The following is a 20,425-nucleotide window of genomic DNA, read 5'->3' on the forward strand; positions in this document are numbered from 1 at the left end:
TGAGCCACGCTTCTTCCACCCGTGATAGGTTGATATTCAGGCCTCCAACCATCAGATTGTAGTCAACAGTGGCGAACAATGTTCGGTTACCCAACATGGTTAGCCGACCCTGTAGTATCAGGGACTAGAACATGGCACATGCACCCAGTGGGGCGGCACGCACGGGATCCGAATCCGGGAGGCTCGCCTGTGCAGCCCCTTTTATGGTACGTATCGGAGACGCTCAGATCCGAGATCCACTTGCATCCAGAAGCTTCATGACTCAGTATGAATGATATTGACTAGATAACTTAATTAACTATGCCTATGCATTGATTCTCCCCGCCAATTTGGATCAACTTGGGGTGTGTAATTCTAGGTTTCCTTGGAAATTCCCCATTACATCACTAATTATCCAGGGAATACGTATACAATATACGTACTGCAGAGCGCATACCCGAGACTATGGAAGGGTCTTATCCCTTCGGCAGATCGACTCCACATACTCCGGTGGTAGTAGTAATTCCGAATTATGATCCTAAAAATCCCAGCCGGGACCAACTGCTTGTTGTTAGGCATGATTTAAATTTCTGTACTTCCCCTATACAGGAGAAAAATGCAGCCATCCATGGGGATGCATGATGTACAGTACGATCAATGCCGAACTACTAGTATTTGAATAGCCAACTCCCCTCAACTCTTCAATACCGAGAGCACCTATTCCTCAAAACTGCAGGTATCTGCAGAGAAAATGTCTTGGTCCCCACATCTATGTCTGGGGTCTGTTGTGGTATCCTAAAACACTGCATTTTTGTGTCTGTGTATTAATATGGAAAGCCGTGCATGTGGTCATCCTAATAAGTATCTAGGCAGGAATGCAGGCGATCTACTCCATACGTCATTGTGGCGGCTAGACAAGGAGGAGGAAAATAAGATCTAACCTGCATTTGGTAAATTCCCGGTATACAGATGTGCTGCAGCGATTGTTAAAAAATTTCGCTATTAACAGTGTCTTCCTTTACAGTATTTATATAGGCTCTACGTGCAGAGTAATATGTCGAAGAAATGGTAATTTCAATACAGGCTGTTGGCTACAGAACTAGTGAATGGCTGGTGATTTCGGAGATTTACCAATATGCAGGTCAGAGACTGTAAACTGTGCATGAAGGCTATTTCATTGTACTCCCGGGTTGCCAAGGATCCGCATACATGGTGGTACAGAGTACATTATAAGAAGTGTATGAGAATAATCACATACTCTGGCAACGTTTGCGGAGTATTAAACTAGTAATTCATAGCCTAGTCAGCTCTATGTCCAGATCCGCATTTCTGTATAATTTATATTGGTGTGGTAGGAACAGAGAGGCATGACTGTATTATCTCTGTCCATGTATATTATCTATTGGGTCCAAATGTCACACAACTAGTGATTCAGACTCGGAGGTGCCATTGGCATTTGGTCTAGAGTGTTGAAGTATAGCCATTGAAGTACGCATCAAACTATACTTGAAGCGATTGACCCTTCAGTAGATAATCCATTGGCCCAGATCAGATTGAGAACTCCAATACCCCCATGGTATGTCATGATATTGTCGGCCTTGAAAGTAGACCTCACGCCAGGTTGTCCTTGGCCCAATCTTCTGCCGTCGTTGCGCGTATTCCCCGCTGGTGGTTCCATGTCGTCGACAAGTCCCAGGAAACTCCACGACCCTGGCCAAAAACAATCTGGTACTTCAGTAAAGAATTCTCCGGGTCTTGCACGAGGGCATTCTGTGCGTCTTCGGTCGTGAGGACGGTTCTCCGGAAGGGCTTCTTCACAATTTTCTCGACAAGATTTGCTCCTCACTTTCGACAATATCGCCCAGTACAATGTGAACACCCATTTGTCGAAGTCGGTCCAGCTCCTTCTGTTTTGAGGGATTCTCTGAGGAAACGCTTGCTGGACGCAACAACACCGACAGAGTCGCACCGTGGCAGTTTGGGTGCTGGGTCAGGAAACGCAGGACTTCGTAGCCCAGTTCTCCAGCACCGATGACTAGAATGTTCCGAGAGAATAATGCCATGCTGTACTTAGTAGAGTTGGTGAGACATACGTATAGCTGACCTTGCATTCCGGGGAGTTTCCCACTTATTTATCTTTCCAAAGACATCCACAACGTTGATAAGTCCGTCTTGGGATTTGAAGGATCATCTCCACTGTGGCGGTGAATCCCCTCCAACTTCCAATTGTTGATGGGGAACCGACCATAGACTATCAATCATGGATTTAAGCGAGTGGAATACTGCTAACCCCGGCGATCTTCAGATTTCAGAAGCCTGCCTAGTGTCTTTCGGAGTAGTTAACCAAGACCTGCAGCCCCAGTGTGCCTGCGAAAGTTCAGACTTTAGAGATACTCATCATATAAGTCATCATATGTCAGACAATTAGTCTACCTGAGACACGATGAGTAATGTTGGAACTCATCGTGTGTTTAATACACCTTATCTACTATATCCCTTCCACAGTTATCTATACCGTCGTCGCATCCTATATAAACTAGTAGAATATGCGATAGATTTCCGTGCCCGCTTGAGCATGTATCAACTGATGTCATTACCGTCATAATACTAAAATCAACGCCCGTATGATGTCCATTGAGCTTTCCAACGTGGCCACAGACCGCAACCCATAACAAATATAAGTATTATACATGCCACACCCTACGCATCTTCTTCCTCTTCGTCGCTCTCCTCGTCAATCGGTTCAACAAGCACATTACCTCCACGGCCAATCTGATCCCGGATGGAACGACCCGCGTCGATTTCGTGTACGGTCCGGGGCATTGGCGACACAAGTCGGAATTGATATTCATGCTCAAAACCACTGGGCTTTTCAACATCCGTGTCCCTCTCTTGAGATTCCTGCAGGATATCGTAACACTCAACGAACGCATAGAGCTCTTCGATGTCCGCGTCAGGTCCGAACTTGCGGATCACTCGCTCTCCTGAAGGCAGTCGAATGCTGATACGGACCGCATCCTTCACCTCCGGGCCGGGCTCATCAGGTATGGTCTGTACCCGCCATCGCTTCCATTGATCCTGATCATGTATCCGCTTCTCCTCGGCCGCTTGGCGTTCAGCGGCCTCTTGCTCCTCCCGCTGCCTAGCTGCTTCCGCTTCCCGTCTCTGTCGTGCACGTTCCCTATCAATCGCTAGCGAACGTTCGTAGGCCGAATCCTGTTGTTCCCGGAGACTGCGGGAAGCCTGTTGCTCTGCTCTCGAAGCGCCGATTCGTTCAAGGGGTTCCTTGTATTGAGAAATCGCAGACCGAAGTTTCTCCACAAACTCTGGTGGAGACGTAGTCCCAGAAATCCTAGTCACAACCGACATGGCCGTCGAAGATACATTGGGAGTATGCACGATGGCTGCTGCAAAAGGGAATTTGGTGCATCGGAGAGAGTTGGCTACTTGGTACGCCTCCGAATCCTGAACGTTGCCTCCCCAAATCAGTACATCATTCTGTGGATCATTGACAAATTCGACCACTTCGCGTGAAAGCAGTGTATCTCGCACCCAGCCGTTGGTGTCGTCATGTTCAGGGGCAAGAAGAACCACCAGAAGGAATTTGAGGTCCTGGTGGGCCTTTTCAAGAACCATGTTATATCCATTTTCCAGGAACCCAAGCGAGTTCGTGCCATACTCTTCCTCGAACTCCCGGATGAATCTAGCAGCCGTATCCTTAGGCCCCAAGGCTCTACGCCCATTGGTGTTCCTCCTAGCCCCTTGGAGAGCAGAATTTGCGGTCGTATTAAAAAATCGGGGCAAAAAAGGGAATAAAGCCCCAAAGAAACGGAAAGAACTGCATATTAACCGATACAGGAGATTAACCGGTGTAAACAATAAAGCTAGCAGAAGAGGCGGGCGGTAGACGGGCTGTTCTTCAGGTTGAGTCACGACTCGAAGAGCTGGGTCAGCGGCACGAATGGTCGGGGCCAACTGTGCACGGAGGTCATCTCTCATGAGGTTTTGCGTCTGGCGGTTGGATCGAGGAGGGGGAGTATTGTCAAGAACTGCGCGAGCTTCCTCAACGGGGTCCGGACCTTCCCCATCGAAAAACTTGGAGATGGCAATCTAGACGTCATTGTATCAGCATACACATCAGGCGTGTCTATCGGGTCTGGTATTGTCACACATACCTGAACATTCCACTGGCAGCGACGCAGTAATGGAATGGCTTCGGACGGCTCCTGGCCTGTCACTGTTGTATACGTTTCGAGGGCAGACCTCTCGCTGTCCGAGAGTTCTGCGATATCCAGCCCAGATGAGGACATTATTATTCCACTTGTCAATCCATAAAAAAAAAAAAAATAAACCCAAAGAATGGAAGCGGCCAAGATGCGTAAACGGACCGAGAATTAGGCTACCCCAACCCTTGTCCAGGCCATACACGCGAAGGATGTCCACGGAACGTTTAATCTCCAGTGACCTGTCCTCTTACCCTCGAGCTCCGTCATCGCCGAAGCGCCAGACGCGCGCCTGCTGCCTGCGGCTACCAACGTGGCCCGAGCGTCACTACGGAAGTCGAGACAGACCGCCCAGTCCGTTTCGAGCTCTCCCCTCCCCCTCCGCGGGCTTTTTATCCTCATGTCGTTTCGTCGCCTCCCCTTCCCTCCATCCGTGGCATGAAGGTGTCGTCGAGGCATCTGTTTCCGCGTGCTGGATTACCAGTCGGTTGTCTGATTTGGCTGACCATTTGACGTGTCGAGGGGGGTGGTATTTCGGCAGTTTCGCACGCCTCACCGGTCATCCGTGGACCTACATCTCTCTCCAGGATTGTGATACGAACCGCTTTCAATAAAGGAATGTGGTTTCCTCTAGGCACATTCGGTCGCCCAGTCTTTCTCTGTCTTGATTCAATGGAGATTCTTCTACCTTGACAACGCGCCATTTTAGTGGAGAAAGATTATTATGACTTCTACTGGGAAGCCGCCTCTGGATGACCCCCGTCGTGGAACGGGGTCACCAAAAATCAAATCACGAGGTGAGTGTCGCTGGTTACGGTGCTTTCCATCTGCTGAGTCCAGTGCCTGGATCTTCCAAGTTCGTAAGGCATAATATGGCTTAGCGAAAGCTGACAATATTTCCTCGTCCCATTTAGAGAATGCGAAAGACACATTATGCCGAAATGTGACCATCTATGGTCGATGCCGGTATGAAGATAAAGGTACAGCGATATCTTACCACCCTTATATGGATTTGTAAATACAGACCGGATCTGACCTTGCGACCGTTCTTGCAGGATGCGCTTTTAATCACGATCCGCATAAAGTTAATGCAGCATACCAAGACAGGTTCGCGAGCCCAATCTGCCAAATGGTCCTTATTACGCGCCGTATTTGGCCATTATCGTTTTGAGAGATGGTAGCTAACATGGAAGCACCAACGGCGGTAGCAACAAAAGACGCCTGAATGTCGACTCCCCGAGCTTTACACCTTCGCTTTTGTCTTCCAATGGATCCTCTCCGACCACCTCTTCCGCAACAACGAAGAAAGTCACCACTATATCCCCGAAAGCCGCAAACGCGGCCCCCTTCCAGCCTCGAAATATATCTTCCCGTATGTTTGATACCCTCTTTGCTAGTTCAAGACTGTCCACTGACAGGGAGAAGGATCCAACACGAGCACGCCGTCTGCTCGACAAGAAACAATGTCCCCTGACTGGTCTGTAGCCGAAGTACAGGAATTTGTTCCTCAGGCCTTCGACACCAGTCACCTGGTATGTCACTTTTTTTGGGGATGAAACCCACAAATTCATTGCCCCGCGTTTGTACAACAATGACATTTACTCCGCGCACACTATCCTGTTTCTTGCGAACAGTGTGTTAGGCAGTATATGCTCTGCCTACCTGAGGCTGTTTGCTGATCACTTTACTCTTCACTTTTCTTACCAATCCATTCCCCTGCAGACAAGGCTTCAAACTTCAAATTCAATATCAATGTTGATCGATCTTTTACTGACTCGGGATTTCAGGCCTCGCTGCAAGGAAATGGAAACGGCAGTGTCCCTGCAGCAAGTCCTTTTGATCCTTTTGTGACTGCCCCAAATCCCCTTTCCGCAGCCAGTGCTGTTAGTTCCGTTCAAGCAAACGCCTTCCCGCATGATACTGCAGCCGCGGCTGCTGCTCTAGGGGGAGCCGCATTTTTTGCTGGGCAGTCTGGCTTCCAGCAACCGGTAAGTCGCTTGATGGAGTGGTTCGTATGTGTCAGCTTACACAACCATTCCGAAGGTCCAATATCATCTATACGCCCCCATAGGTCCCCATAGCCAAAATACCCTGGGCTATCAGCGGAATGTTCATGATCTTTTCCTCCCAAATGAATTCCGAGAGGAACTACAGAAAAAAACAGCAGCTACGCTACAAATTTTACCCAGTATGTTGACATGAATGTGCTTTGCCAGTTACCTAAAGCTAACTCCCAGGGTAGATACCCAACTACCAGCGCAAGTAGATTACTTCCATTCTCTTGTCCCTCTGGATTTGAATCACCAGAAAAATGCTGCAATTTTTGGGTTTCCCAGCTGGGTTTACAAAGCGCAATCCAGTAAAGATGGTAATTTCTATGCTCTGCGACGACTGGAAGGTTCGATTTCTTTTCATGTTTGTGTGAACGGTTGTAGAACTCTAACACTATTTAGGCTTTCGATTGACAAACGAGAAAGCCATCCGGTCAGTTCAGGCTTGGAAACGAGTATGCAACGGCAGTGTTGTTACAGTTCACGATGCCTTCACCAGTCGAAGCTTCCAGGACAGCTCGTTAATCTTCGTTACTGACTATCACCCACTTTCTAAAACGCTTGCAGAACAGCATCTTGGTTCGGGAGCAAGGTTTCAAGGTCGTCACAATGCGCATATACCGGAGCAGGTCCTGTGGGGCTACATGACCCAGATTGCCAATGGTCTCAAAGCGATTCATAGTAACGGGCTTGCTGCAAGGGTCATTGAACCCAGCAAGATTCTCCTGACCGGCAGAAATCGCATTCGCATCAACGCTTGCGCTATTCTGGACGTGGTCCAGTACGACAGCCAACGCTCCGTCGGAGACCTCCAACGCCAGGATCTAGTCAACTTCGGACAGCTTATTGTAACGTTGGGGGCTAATTCACCGAACGTAATGCACAACCCGACCAAAGCCATGGAACACTTTACACGTGCCTACAGTCCCCAGCTTAAGAATTCGGTGTTCTGGTTGCTCAACGGCATGCAGAAGGATCAGGACCGCAACATTGACATTTTTATTACTGGTATCTCATCGCAGTTGATGTCGACCTTTGACTCTGCTCTCCACCTTGACGACGAACTGACTTCAGATTTGAGTCGAGAACTTGAGAACGGCCGTCTCGTGAGATTGTTGACCAAATTGAATCTCGTGAACGAGCGGCCTGAATATGAGCATGATAGGCAATGGTCCGAGAATGGGGAGCGGTATTTCCTGAAAATATTTCGGGATTACGTTTTCCACCAGGTGGATGCTCAGGGAGACCCTGTCGTTGACATGGGGCACGTGCTCACATGTCTGAATAAGTTGGACGCAGGGACGGACGAGAAGATCGCATTAGTGAGCCGTGATGAGCAGAGTTGCTTTATTGTCAGCTACAAGGAGCTGAAGAAGGCTCTTGAGTCATCATTTCAGGCGCTTCTAAAGCCGTCTCGGAGGCTCCACTGAGCGCCAGAAACTTTGTCGACAAGTGGCAAAGCATTTTGAGCGTTTCTCTCTCCCAGGAGACCCAGGAGAGGTTTTTTATATATGTTAAGGGGCAACAACCCAATGGGATATAGGTGCCGGAATACGAGAAAGATATGGAGCCGTCTACACCCTGAATGTTGATATTTTAGGAAATATGGACAACTTGAAATTTGTTTAGGTGCTGAGTCGTCTACTGGTTATACATTGCAGGGGTTGACAAATCTTAAATATAGCTCAGCACTTGGCTGTATTCTGCCTGAGACAGGAGATGCAATATACAATGAGATACAGATGCAATTGATTATTATAACAATTTAGGATATCTGTTATTTACGAGTAGATGTAATACTAAAGTCCCTCAATCATTACAACTCATACCTCTTTATCTCCCCCGTGTAACACTCCAGTCTACTTATCAGATCCTCTAATATTATCCCCTCATCATCATCGTCCTGCTCCTCCGTCCAACCCAGCACCTCACAATCCACTTCCTTCGGGGGAATCAACACCCGGTCCACAACAAACAGATTCCCATCCCTCGCCAAAACATCAGGAAACACCACCCTTCTCCGCCCATTCACCGACAACGACGCATACGGCCCAATCCTCACAACATCCACACCGAGCTCCCCATCGTGCAACATCGTCGGCAAATTAAGATGAGTCGACCCCTCTGTCCCGAAAGGCTGAATCTCACGCGCAGCGGTATACACTACGTCGGAGTAGAGCGTCCTTCCCGGCACAATATGATACTTCAGTAACGCGCGCAGGAGACCCTCCCCCGCGGGGGAGAACAGGTAGGCGGTTGTTCGGGCGCCGAGCCGTCCGAAGGCTTGGTTTGACGGTGCAAAGATGGTCCCGCCCGGATGGGAAGTCACGTTTTCAGTGTCCAGTGTGGAAAGGAGGTTCGTTCGTAGGAGACCTAATGTGAAGGTGCTGAATTGGACTGGGGTGGATTCGATATTTTTGAGAATTCGGGGAGGGGGGGTGAGGACGTGGTTGATGGTGTGGATGATGCCGTTGGAAGCACACTGTGTTCTTTAGTATTTAGACATCAAAATAAGTGGGATGCAGGGTATATGGGATGGATGATGAAGAGGGAACCTACAATGTCAATGGCAATTATTCGACTCTGATAATTCAGCGAGATACCTCTCCAGCCTAGACGGACGGTGAGTCGCTGCGGGAGACTATTCAAGAGCGGTTCCTCGTGCGCGGTAGACAAGGTACGATGATGGAAGATACTTGTGGCAGGATATACCCCCGGGACTACATGGTATAGAATGGTGTCTCTGAGGACGTCCTTGGACATGTCTGGAGTCTTGCCATGGAATGCATGGTCGTTGGGGGCAAAGAGGGTATGGTTTGTCTTTGTGGAGTTCAGCAGTTGGATCAGGCCCTTGTCGTCGTTGACGATCTTCGCTAGAATTGTGGTATGTTTGCTGGTGGTGATAAGCTCGTAAATAGTTTTCTTGGATAACAGGTCGTGTGGTGGGCTTGTGGGCTGGCTTGAATCCCCCCGGGGGTTATCGAACTTGTCCACCAGTTGAGTGGAAACGGTGTCCGGTTGTTTATGGTGGTCGTGTTGCTGCTCCCCGAGAGGGGAGATTGAAGGAAGGACGTCGTTGTCTTTGGGGGCCCTCAGGATCAACTGTTGAGTTGGAGCGACCAGGGCCGAGCACAGCGAAATCATCCCCAGCCAGAGGTGATATACGCGTTTCATAGTTTACAAATCAGCTGGTTATCGTCTGGTGTAGTTAGAGCATTGCTTCAGAATATGGGAATGAAAAGGGAATGATTCGAGGCTTCAAGAAAGAATCATTATCAATACAAGTGTTTAGATCATGGTAAGATGAGATGGAGCCATTGAGAAGAAGTTCGAGACAAGTCGATTGACGGAACTGAGTCGTCACGTCCACAATTTGGACAATTATATCGCCATGATGTCACAGGTAGAGTATAAAACAATCCGATGTGGCATCCCTCTCGTTAGTCGAGCACCGGTATATCAGCTCAGTGGACGTTTCCCAGAATTGCTAGGCTCTAAGAAAGAAGAGAATATCATGACTCATGATTCATTATTATTTTTTAAATTCAAGCTTGAATCTTGTACGAAGCCACAGCACGGAATCAATACCATACCTGGCTTCCATCTCCAACTCAATCCGACAACCACTAGGAAACAAACACACAGAGACTGCCGACACCAGTATGGCTCACATAACTCTGGACACGAAGTACAAAGATGAAGAGCCATCCGACAGAAAATGGGTCGGAAGAAACAAGAGTAAGAAAGAATTTCTCTAGGGATCATCTCAGCCTTTTCCATCCGTAGTCCACGAAGACCTCGAGTCTAGGCTATTAGGCTCTAGCCAAACAATTGGAATATTCCTCTCTACTCCTCCGGTTGCACGAAAGGATTGGCGATCTCCTCGCTACCATCGGCGGGGGAAATCAGCACAATCAAAGTACCACGGGCAACAATCAACCCAAGCGAACGAGTGTTGTCATTGCCCTCATCATCTACATCCGAGGTTAGCCTGACCGCTCCTTCTTGGGATAAGCTATGTCTGGAATTCACATACCCCGCATGGATTCTTTAACGTCGTCCAGGACCAGGTTCATAAGTTGATCATAGCCCTTGAGCAAACCAGTGACTATCAGGATTGGTTAGGGAAGGACGCAAACTGAATGAACCAAAGGATGGCTAGACGAACCCTCTCTTCCGCCATTGAACTTAACCCGAACCTCCTTGTCCATATACTTGGTGAGATCAAGGATGTTTTCCTTTTTGGGCTTTTCCTGCTGTTGTTGCTGCTGTGCACCGCCACCAGCACCGCCACTTTTGGTGCCACGACCACCTCTGTCGTAACCACCGCGGCCACGGCCTCCTCGGAATGAACCTCGCTCGGACATGCCTGTAGGGATTATGGGGTATTTTTAAAAAAAAAAAAATACGACTAATAATAATCAATAAAAGAACGAAAAATAAGCTACAGCCCAGTAAAATAAAACTGGGGCGACTGTCGTGAGTTATGTAAGCAGTAATCAAGACAGCACAAAAGTCAAGACAGGAAAATGAGGGATTAGGAAAGACGGTCTGGTTGGCTCGAAGGGAATGAATGGATGAGGTAAGGCCGGTTAGGTAACAACAGGACGAGAAGGGGTGGACAGTATGAGGGATTTTTTTCTGGAGGGGTACAGGAAGGGGAGAATCGCTCAGTTGCAGTTTGACGCTGCAATTCGGTGGCCGTAGTCAGCGAGAAATCTGAGAGTTCCCTCCAAAAACAAAAAAAAAAAAAAATCTCCGATAACAAGAAGATCTAACATACCTTACGTACCTTACGGAGTACTGTCACACCGCCGTTGTAACCATACCATACCAGACCGCTTTTGGTAGCTGGAACCCCGGTGGAGAGACCGGCCAGATTCGGCCTTTTCCTAATTGAGACATCCTTAGGCAACAACGCGACGCCGGGCGGAGCGCGACTTGAGTTCTCCGGCCTTGGAAAGTTTATGATTACTACTAGGTGGGAGGAAGATCCAATGATACTGGTATGTACATACTAAGGGGTGGTAGCCCGGTCGTGGTGCTGTCTGATGCAGCGGCTGGATGCGCCTCTCCCAATAAGAAATTGCAGAATACCTATCAGTCCTTGATTGTCATTTCCTCCAACACCCACACAGGGCCCGGTCCAGGAGGTCGTCATCTATCCTACCGCCGAACCCATCCGCAAGGGACCAGTTAGGTTTGGTAACGAACGACGATACTCTGATGGACCGTCGCCAGCTGTACACACACACCGGCTGATCGAGGATCATTAGGTAATATGGGACTTCCTATCAAGAGAACAACTCCTGATAAGACACACACCATGATCAACTAGGTATCGGGCAATCTAGGTACTCTGCCTATTTAAGGAACCCGGCGATGGTCGAACAGCGGTAAGAATTGGTAAGATACACCTGGTATAAACGTGACATGACGCTTCCGAGATCCCGGGGCACACCGAAATGCCGGCGGAATAGGCCGGCGGGACTCCGCCCTCTGCCAAAGAAAGGATAGTCCTGCCGGAACAAAGTCAGATAGGTAGTGTCAGACATGCTGATCTTGTTGATGGTGGATAATTTACTATTCTCGTTCAGGGTGAGAGAATATTTACTTGCTTCCGTAGGAGTTACTACTACGGGCTTGTGTTAGTACGTAGTATGGTCCCGGCCCCAGCGAAGGGAACCAATCCCGCGCCGGGAATCATGCATCCATTCCATTCCCCCCCCCCCCTCCTCCGAGACTGGAGGAGGAGCTGAGCGCCCGTTCCGCCATCCGCATCATCACTTCCGTCAGACAGGATGGTCATTGGCTTGTGACTAAAATTATTATAAAATGAAATAAAATAAAATTATGAATTTAATAGTCGTAGATTGCCAGTATCATAGTACTAGTAAAATAAAAATACTAGGTAACAAAATAATATCTGTATTCTTCTGATTTGTGCCTTTCCTTATTCCCTGGCTCAGGAGTCCGACAAATTCAGAGCAACCAGTCAGTTTCCTATGACACAGGCCATGGGTCTGCCATCGCAACCCATCTCAAACTAAGTAATGGAATGAATGGCATACTTATCTCGGACTAGCCGGTTAAACCTGCCCAACGGTTTAGCTAAAAAAGCGCGTCCGCCTGGGACTAACTCTGCCGTCTCAGTTCCTCTCCTCCTTCTGTCGCCTCGCCCGCCCCCTCCCATCTCCCATCTTTTCTCGTGTCCTTCCTCGTTCTCTTCCCTTTCTCTTCCATTTGTGGCTTTGGATCTGGTCGTGTTCTGTTTCTTCTTTCCTCCCATCTCTCGGCTTCCTCTCTCCCCTTCCCTCCCCTACTCACCCCCAATTTTTGTCGTTGGGGTACCTTTATTACCTAACCCGATCCATTTCGCTTTGTCCAGTGGCTGATTCTAAACCCGCATTTCTGGAGCCTTACACCGTACGCTCCGCCATCGGCAGCCCATCTTCGATCCACACCCCTCCCCCATCGCTCATTCAATCTTCCTGATACCTCTCCTCTAATCCCCTCGCCTCCTGCACGGTTTCTCGTTTCCCACTGCGGGATTTGATGACTTTCGCCGCAAATCTGTTGGACCCCTTCGTCGCCTTCCCTACCGCATATCCAGACGTCGCCATGGATTCCCAACCCGCGGCGACAGAGCCGTCCAGTAAACGGCCGCGATCTCCATCCGGCGATTTCCCCCCTATTGCATCCAAAGTTCCCAAAACCCATTCGAATCACCTACAGATCAACTACCTTGCGCGCCAATATCCAGATAACCTTCCTCTGGTCTCGGTGGATGACACAATGCCCTCTATTATCCACTTGATTGGCGAATACGATGGCGTCCTACATCGTCACGAGAGTATTGCGGGCAACCTCGGCGCTTGTCCCCTGGGTCCGATCTTGATCAAGCGTTTCGAGCGCTTGTTCGATGGGCCTCCACGGGTGCTCAAGTCGCATGGCAAGGACTCACCGAACATCACCTGGCTAGACGTGGTAGAGTTTGCCAAGAGCAAACCGGAACAGTTCAATTTGGAAAAGACTCGCAATGGGGTGCGAGTCTGCCAGTTCTACACCAAGCAATGTCGCGTGGAAATCAGTGAGGAGGATTTCGTCCTAATCGCTTCCGGGATGCCACAGAAGATGATCCCTCCTCAGCCAATCATCGAAGATGAAGAGAAGGAATTGGGCGCTTTGGAAATTTTGGAGAAAAACCTCCAGCAAATCATCCAGGTTGCCGACCAAGGTATGCTCTCATACCAGCCTATGACCAAGGAAGCAAGCGCTCACCTGAATCCTCTTGTTAGTGTCGGCCCGAGCCAGGCAGCTCAATCATCGACTCAAAAATCGCCGAACTGCCATTGTCACCCGCCGAGAAAATGATACGAGTCTGCATTCACAGCAACAGCAACACCGCTCCATCAGCCCGACTTGGCGCGATGCCAATGGCAGTCAACACCCCTTGAACAGCGGCAGCCATTCCAGTGCCCACTCTCCTTCTACCGGATTCGTTGCAGTTAATGCTGCCCGACCCGCGGGTGGAGACCCTCCAACCGAGGACAGTGCACTGTCGTCGCAATTCATGTTTTCTCACTCAAATACGGACAACATTACCATCATCAACGGTACATCGATTAAGGGCGCATCTCCGACAACACGCGCGGAGCTCATGAAGAAATTCTTCACCACTCAAGACCGACAGGCTCGCAGCGTAGACGAAACGCCGGGATCGACTAACCGTCAGTCATCCCGTCCTAGGCCGCGTGTGTCGGATGCTGCGGAGTATGCTCTGTTTACCCCGGCGCCCACCACAGTTGCAATTCCCAGCACTCCGTCCTCATTGCTCCCACCACCCAAGTCCCATCATCACGAGAAGGATGACGGTGGGCCGTACAAGATGGAGATGGTCGCGCGCATGGAGGAGCTTCAGCGAGGGGAGCGCATTCTTCCCCCGTGCGATCGCTGTCGGCGACTGCACATGGATTGTTTGAAGAACCTAACAGCGTGCATGGGCTGCACTAAAAAGCATGCTAAATGTTCCTGGAAAGATGTCAGGGAGGAAGAGCTAAGGGAGTCCCGGATCGAACGGAGCTCCAGAGAGCGTGCAGAGGATCCCCATTCGAAGGATCCCTCCATAGGAGCCCCGGCTTCAGCCTCCATCCCGACGTCCGTATCGACAGCACCTACCACAACATCGAGCGCAATGATCCTGGCGCCCGAGCGGCCCCGAGTAGAGCGTGAGGGAGGCCATGACTTCAACCCGCGTCGAGAATCCGCTCCAACGGCGGGCCCGAACCACGGGACTCCGTTGGGGAGGGAACCTTCCCCTCGTCGGGCCATGAGCGAGGTTCAGGGAAGCGCCTCGTTAGGCCAGGAGCGGCGCCTGGCTATCCACCGCCATAACGATCAGATGGCGGAAGATGACGATCCAGACGCAAATCAGCGACTGATGCAGGCTATTCTGGACACAGTCGATCACCATGCACGAGTGGCGGCCGCAGTTAAAGGGGGCGGACAGGAGACGGTGGACCGTGAGTGCGAGCAGGAGTTAGATCGTGATCGGAAATTGGTAAAAGCTTGAGGGTGATATTAATTCTTTCGAACTGTATACCATTGTTGTGATGATTGTGGAGCATGGGTGCGGCCGGTTATGGGAATGTTCTTGTATCTATGATCGATATTGGCTTGAGCGTGTTTAGATATCCTGGCAGTCTGTCACATTTATTGGATAGTTATTGCATACATCAGAATTTACGAACGCTGATACGTGTGCAGTCGTATAGTCTCTTGTCTAGAGATAAAATTTACTATACATACATTTAATATTCCTCTCTTTCATCCTTTCTAGCAAAAAAGAAATACAATTCACCATAAAACCATAATTACAAAAAATAAGTAGGAAGTAAAAAAGACAAATCAAGTCTCGGTCGCCTATGGCGCCGCTGGGAATCGAACCCAGATCGAGACGGGACTGCGGGATAACCACAACGTCGCATGATAACCATTACACTACGGCACCTTGATTTGTAATGGTTTCTTTCCATTTATAGACTAATACTGCTGGGTGACAACTCGAAGACCTTGAACCATATCGCCGCGAATTATCCCATTATCTTTTTTTTAACAGGTGGTTCGGCAGATATTCCCAGCCTCTACTTCCATAAATATATCCGTGCCTAGTTAGTTATTATATAGCTGTTTGGTGGTTCAATGTGATGCTGTTGTGCACTGAGCGGGTTAGCGTATTATTAGACCATTAATTATCTATATACGGGTCTTTCGGTGTACTACCTCTTCTGTCTTCCAACTTCTCATCAGATAGTTATAGATATCTATCTAGTATTGTTTGCTACAATGGATCCATAGAGGGCTCAGATCCCGCTGATGAAAGACCTCAAGGTTGATAATATACCGAGAATACGATCCGAATAAACTCCCTCTGCGAGGACAAACGCATGAAATTCATGCTAGAGCATCTAAGTCCCCCATTTACATGATTTCGCACGCGAAACAAGACTCAGTGGAATGGATGGCCTGTGTACGCTTTCTCACGGACATGGGTTAGATATGCTCTGATGTGCGACAGGTATGTCGTCCCACCATCCTTTTGAACATACCAAGGCACACGCACACACATAGAGAAAAAAAAAGAAAAGAAAAGAAAAGAAAGACAACTAAAGGAATCCATCCACCTCTCCGACATCCGCAGCCTGTCCATCCTAATTGACTCAATCGACCATCCCAAACCGCCCGGATCCACCGGAGGCACAGTCCTCCGACCCTTCCACACACGAAGCCGAAGAGCTACCCACGGGGCTATCCAATGCTCTTTTGGCGTTAAGGATTCCTTGTGGTGGATATACGTCGTGCCGGGCCCGAATACGCTCAGAAATATAGTGTCCAGAAGACCATGCCATTCGCACTCATGGCTTTGTTCTAGCCTCTTGAGTCCGAGAGGAGTGAATTGCGGGCCAAGAATTCTAAGCTGGCATTGGATAAATCGGGCCGGAATGTGAGGATTGTGAACAGCCTGCCGGTGTAGAGCCAGATTAGATTAATTGATTGCATCGGGAGAGTGACCTGGCCGGTCAGGTGCTGCTGTTATATGTGCATACATGTAGGAGTCTTCGTATTGCATCTCGTTATATTCATCATATATGTATGTACTGCCAATGGTATTAATCATGTCCGTCTTGGTACAATTAACGATTCATATCCCCTGCTTCAACCATATCCCCAAAGTCGCTCCCCTCGACTGTTCCCGAAGGAGGCGCCTTCAGTTGGCGTACTCCATCTCCATCCTCCACCCAGCCTCCGACCTTCTCCACTCCTTCGATGTACTCCGCGCCAACTCGTAGGTTCAGACTCGCGCTGAGAGCCCGTTCGATCCGTGTCTCGCGAGACTGCGTCACTAGCATCCGGAAAACATGGGCAAGGAAGCCGCTCAGGATGTCGACACTCCAGTCATCGGGGATAAGCCGGAGGACTTCACTGACGTCGAACCACGATGCGAACCGAGCGAGAAGGTCGCTAGTTCGATCCAGACGCTCCGACATGTCTTCTATCCGCAGGAATTCGTCGAGCAGGTATCCGAAAAGTTCGGATTGGAGCGAATGCTCAGCGAACTCAGTCAGCGCACCCGTAGCGCTGGTGCTTCGCGGGCCCCCTAAAAGACAGTATCGTACCGCAGAGTCATAGTCACCGAGGCCATGGGTGAGGAGACGCAGAGCTTCACGGTGGCGGCCCTGCAGCCCATCGAGAATAACGGATTCCGAAACTAGTTCGTTCTGGAAAGGTTCGATTCGCGCAAGAACAGCTGGGATAGAGTACGTGAGGGTAGGTGTAGGCGTGGAAGAGAATTGACTGCTACTGCCGCCGCCAAGAAGCTGAAGGAGTCGTAGACGGGACTGCCACCACGGCTCGGAGGGTGTGTTTTCGGTGATGAAGTTCATGTAAGTTGGTTTGGGTGGTTGTAGGGCGCGATAAGTAGAGTATGATTCTGTAAGTGACGCTCGCGCAGCCGGCGAGGACTCTAGGACGGAGAGCACGGTATCAAGATAATAGGACAGAAGGTCGTCCGCATATTGCATTAACTGAGACACTAGGAGTTAGATAGAAGAGATATATATAAGTCTGGTGGTTTACTCACATTTTTCGAAAAGACAAGATGCTCCAGATACTCTTGAACCGCGTTGGGAGCCCGCTCCTTGAGCAAGCCAACAACGCCCGCGGGCTCTAGTTTGACCCGGCTTGCATGATCTGCAAAAACCTGAATCCCAAGATAGGGGTTCCGCTGGGCTAGCCAGGATCCGTACTCCTCCACAAGCTGCGCGTCTTTGATCTTCACCAAGTACCGGCGCATCTGTGCCTCGATGCCTGCAGGAGAGACCTCGCCACCAGAATCATTCTCACCTTCGATGATCCGCCGCCATGTCTTGAGCACATTTCGGGACATTTTCTGGCTTTGATACAGACGACTGAGGACAAAAAGTCGCTTGTAGTTTTCCAGCAGTGTAACTGCCCGTTCAAAATTACCTTTCCAGCCGTCAACTAGTCGGTTTAGCTCTGCTCGAACTGGAGAGGAAGGGTAACGCTCTGTTGTCATGTTTGAGTCTTGCTCTAAAAGCAGATGCAATAGGGCCCCGTCAACGCTGTCAAAGATATAAGTTTTATCTGTAATGCTTTCATACCCTCGCTTCTGTTGCCATGAAAACAGGAAACGCTTGACCATATCCATGATGTCGCTGTCAAATGCAGTAGAACTTATCATGTTTTCCTCCCTTTCCTTCATTTGGACGTAGGCTTCCGCAATCTCTGCGAGCCCAGCATGGACCCAAATTCCCTGAGGGCCCTGTAAGACCTCGCAGCGAAGGAGAGGAACCAGTAACAAAGCTAGCCGAGGGTCTAAACTTCCAGTTACAAGCGCATTTTCCGTGGCCTGGATGGTCGACTCATGTCGGGATTTGGAATCCATGAAGATAAGGTCGCCAAAGAGCAACATGCTCGCCTTCTGCTTTATATAGTTCAATCCCAGAAACTCCGCTTCTGACCTGGGTTCTGCATCCCGAACAAAATCAATGATATCCGTGATAGCGTTTCGATTCAAGGCCCTATGCCCACCGTCAACTAGTTCTTGGGCGTTCTGCAGCGCTTCGTCAAGCTGGGCTGTTAATGGATTTTTGACCACTCGCCATATTGTGCTACCTGCCCACATAACAAGGCTGCTTTGAGATTTCCCTAAATGACGGGCGATCTTTCTCTCTTCAGCATTTCGCTCCGCTTCCCAGCTGCGCCCTGATGTATCTCCTTTCTTTGATCCGTCTAAGTCGGTCAGCTCCTGAGGCTCAAATAATTCCTTCTCTTTCTGGAGCTGCTCTATAGACGCTTGAGTCCTCGGGTCAGTTGCCGGGACATGAGGAGATAGTGATGGCGTCTTAAAGCGAACCATTTGCATTACCCTACCCAGTTCACCTATTTCAAGTTGACTAGGGCTCATGGTATGGCAGAGACCAACCGGGGGTGACGGTGTACTGTGGGTGAACGGTATCTCTACCCAGCTTTTGTGTTCTTCAGCTTCACCTGGATCTGCATCCCACAGCTGCACTTCGATGAATTTGTGTGGTTTTCCGTCCTGCTTCGTTCCAATGACTGCAAGTATAAGTTCGTCGCGGGTATCATCGGATGGGTTGATCAAATTATTCTCGTCGCCTTTGTCGATGACGATTGATTCTGGATACCTATGGAAAGTAATAGTGCCGCGGTCTACATCACCATCCATATTGACAAACATCCCAACGCCCGGCTCTGTTGTATCCGTGCCCCTTACCAATAAGAATTCGGATGGAGTTGGGGAAAGAACATGAGGTTTCAGCTGCGTTGAAGGCTGTTTTGGTAGAGGAGGGAGCGGTTTCAGGTCATCACTAGGGCTGGAAGAAGTACGAGCCGCATTTTCAGAAGATATTCTAGGGGAAGGACTCGTGTCTCGCTCTCTTGAACGAGATCGGCTTGGAGTCCCAGAATCAGGAGAGAGCTCAGGTGTTACGGAGCTTGACCGATCTTGCGAGATTGCTTGGTGGTTCGGCTGCAGCATACCCGCTAGTGTATTTAAACTGGAACTTCTGTTACGTGAGTGGCCCTCGGTCGGAAGAGAATTGGGAAACGGATGTGGTGAAGACGACGGCATATCTTCCACACGGCCGGGTTCGAAGGCCTCATTTAAAAAGGATATGGGAAAAAGGGGTATCTTCTGCTGATGTTCCACATCGAGCAATGAGTAATTGTGTCCATCTGCGGCACAGGCGATTATCCCTCGGCGTGATGCCTCTAAGCATCCGGGAAACTCGATGTTTCTTATACACCGCGCTCTGTCGCCTAGCTGCACTAGCATGATTTTATTCTGGGTAGCGACCATAATCACTGGAACTCCATGATCATCAGGGACCGCGTTTAGATCAAGACCTCCAATCCAGTGACAGTTGTTGACTTTGGTGTTACTGAACGCGGGGCTGAGCTCTGGTAGCATATAGAAGGTAACGGTCCCATTGCAGAGCACACATGCCTTGTTCACGGCTGGAAGAAGAACAATTTGCTGAACTCCTTGAGGCTTGAGGGGGGTTGTCGCGGTCCGAGAGAAAGGAATGGGGAGTCTTGAGGCTAGAATGAAGGATGACTCGTTTGCGTTGTCCGAAGGGTCTGAAGGAAGGCAAACAAAGTGTAATATCTCGGCAGTAGAGGTTCCGATATACAGGTTGTCATCTGGCGGTGGTCAATGTTAGCACTATCGGGGGACAAACTAAATAGTTGCGAAGAGGCGACGCTCACTCCAATACTCGACACTGGTGATGTGGATGTCATCGTTGGGATCGTCGGGCGTTAGAGGTACTTGGTCAAGTAGTGGTCGGAGCATATAAGGAGCTGCTTTAGGAGGGGTGATCCTCCGCCTTTTGCGGGGACCAGCGCCGTCGTCCTCAGACACCATTGTGAGGCCAGCTCTGGTGTCTCATGCGAGATGGTATGGTTCCTGCGGATGCGGAGGGAAGGTCCGGAGAGCTTCGCCTGAGGCAAGCTTGCTGAGTCATCTGCTACGTCAACACAGCAGCCTTAACTATTACAGCTGTTTGCTGAATAGGTTGTTTGGAACTTCCCTCTCCTCTAATTATAAGACCAAGAGCATTCCTATGG

General features: G+C 49.5%; 7 protein-coding genes and 1 non-coding gene across 8 annotated transcripts; 2 read left to right on the plus strand and 6 right to left on the minus strand.

The window, feature by feature from the left end:
- Positions 1-1,590: 1,590 nt before the first annotated feature.
- Positions 1,591-2,090, minus strand: ATNIH1004_000549 (uncharacterized protein; the record flags this gene model as incomplete). The annotated part of the gene is made up of 3 exons (XM_033565262.1): positions 1,591-1,757; positions 1,826-2,014; positions 2,084-2,090. The coding sequence occupies 3 exons, from the start codon at positions 2,088-2,090 to the stop codon at positions 1,591-1,593; spliced, it is 363 nt and encodes a 120-aa protein (XP_033431019.1).
- Positions 2,091-2,679: 589 nt separating this feature from the next.
- ATNIH1004_000550 (clathrin-mediated endocytosis regulator UBX3) lies at positions 2,680-4,289 on the minus strand (the record flags this gene model as incomplete). The annotated part of the gene is made up of 2 exons (XM_033565263.1): positions 2,680-4,089; positions 4,155-4,289. The coding sequence occupies 2 exons, from the start codon at positions 4,287-4,289 to the stop codon at positions 2,680-2,682; spliced, it is 1,545 nt and encodes a 514-aa protein (XP_033431020.1).
- A 637-nt stretch (positions 4,290-4,926) lies between these two features.
- Positions 4,927-7,683, plus strand: PAN3 (PAN-complex poly(A)-binding subunit PAN3; the record flags this gene model as incomplete). The annotated part of the gene is made up of 9 exons (XM_033565264.1): positions 4,927-4,999; positions 5,117-5,182; positions 5,258-5,309; positions 5,411-5,574; positions 5,628-5,734; positions 5,990-6,190; positions 6,246-6,390; positions 6,445-6,600; positions 6,656-7,683. 9 exons carry the CDS (start codon positions 4,927-4,929, stop codon positions 7,681-7,683), a joined length of 1,992 nt encoding a protein of 663 aa, XP_033431021.1.
- Positions 7,684-8,069: 386 nt separating this feature from the next.
- ATNIH1004_000552 (fasciclin domain-containing protein) lies at positions 8,070-9,427 on the minus strand (the record flags this gene model as incomplete). The annotated part of the gene is made up of 2 exons (XM_033565265.1): positions 8,070-8,735; positions 8,813-9,427. The coding sequence occupies 2 exons, from the start codon at positions 9,425-9,427 to the stop codon at positions 8,070-8,072; spliced, it is 1,281 nt and encodes a 426-aa protein (XP_033431022.1).
- Positions 9,428-10,099: 672 nt separating this feature from the next.
- LSM7 (putative small nuclear ribonucleoprotein (LSM7)) lies at positions 10,100-10,620 on the minus strand (the record flags this gene model as incomplete). The annotated part of the gene is made up of 3 exons (XM_033565266.1): positions 10,100-10,227; positions 10,290-10,361; positions 10,422-10,620. The coding sequence occupies 3 exons, from the start codon at positions 10,618-10,620 to the stop codon at positions 10,100-10,102; spliced, it is 399 nt and encodes a 132-aa protein (XP_033431023.1).
- A 2,254-nt stretch (positions 10,621-12,874) lies between these two features.
- Positions 12,875-14,825, plus strand: ATNIH1004_000554 (Zn(II)2Cys6 transcription factor domain-containing protein; the record flags this gene model as incomplete). The annotated part of the gene is made up of 2 exons (XM_033565267.1): positions 12,875-13,490; positions 13,552-14,825. 2 exons carry the CDS (start codon positions 12,875-12,877, stop codon positions 14,823-14,825), a joined length of 1,890 nt encoding a protein of 629 aa, XP_033431024.1.
- Positions 14,826-15,178: 353 nt separating this feature from the next.
- Positions 15,179-15,263, minus strand: ATNIH1004_000555. The gene has a single exon. It is a non-coding gene; the product is annotated as a tRNA-His (tRNA).
- A 1,183-nt stretch (positions 15,264-16,446) lies between these two features.
- ATNIH1004_000556 (putative TGF beta receptor associated protein 1) lies at positions 16,447-20,222 on the minus strand (the record flags this gene model as incomplete). Its single annotated transcript, XM_033565268.1, has 3 exons — positions 16,447-17,337; positions 17,394-19,999; positions 20,066-20,222. 3 exons carry the CDS (start codon positions 20,220-20,222, stop codon positions 16,447-16,449), a joined length of 3,654 nt encoding a protein of 1,217 aa, XP_033431025.1.
- Between the last annotated feature and the right edge of the window lie 203 nt (positions 20,223-20,425).

This window comes from Aspergillus tanneri (genome assembly GCF_003426965.1).
Source record: "Aspergillus tanneri strain NIH1004 chromosome Unknown AapTan_2_pilon_pilon_pilon, whole genome shotgun sequence".
NCBI lineage: Eukaryota > Fungi > Ascomycota > Eurotiomycetes > Eurotiales > Aspergillaceae > Aspergillus > Aspergillus tanneri.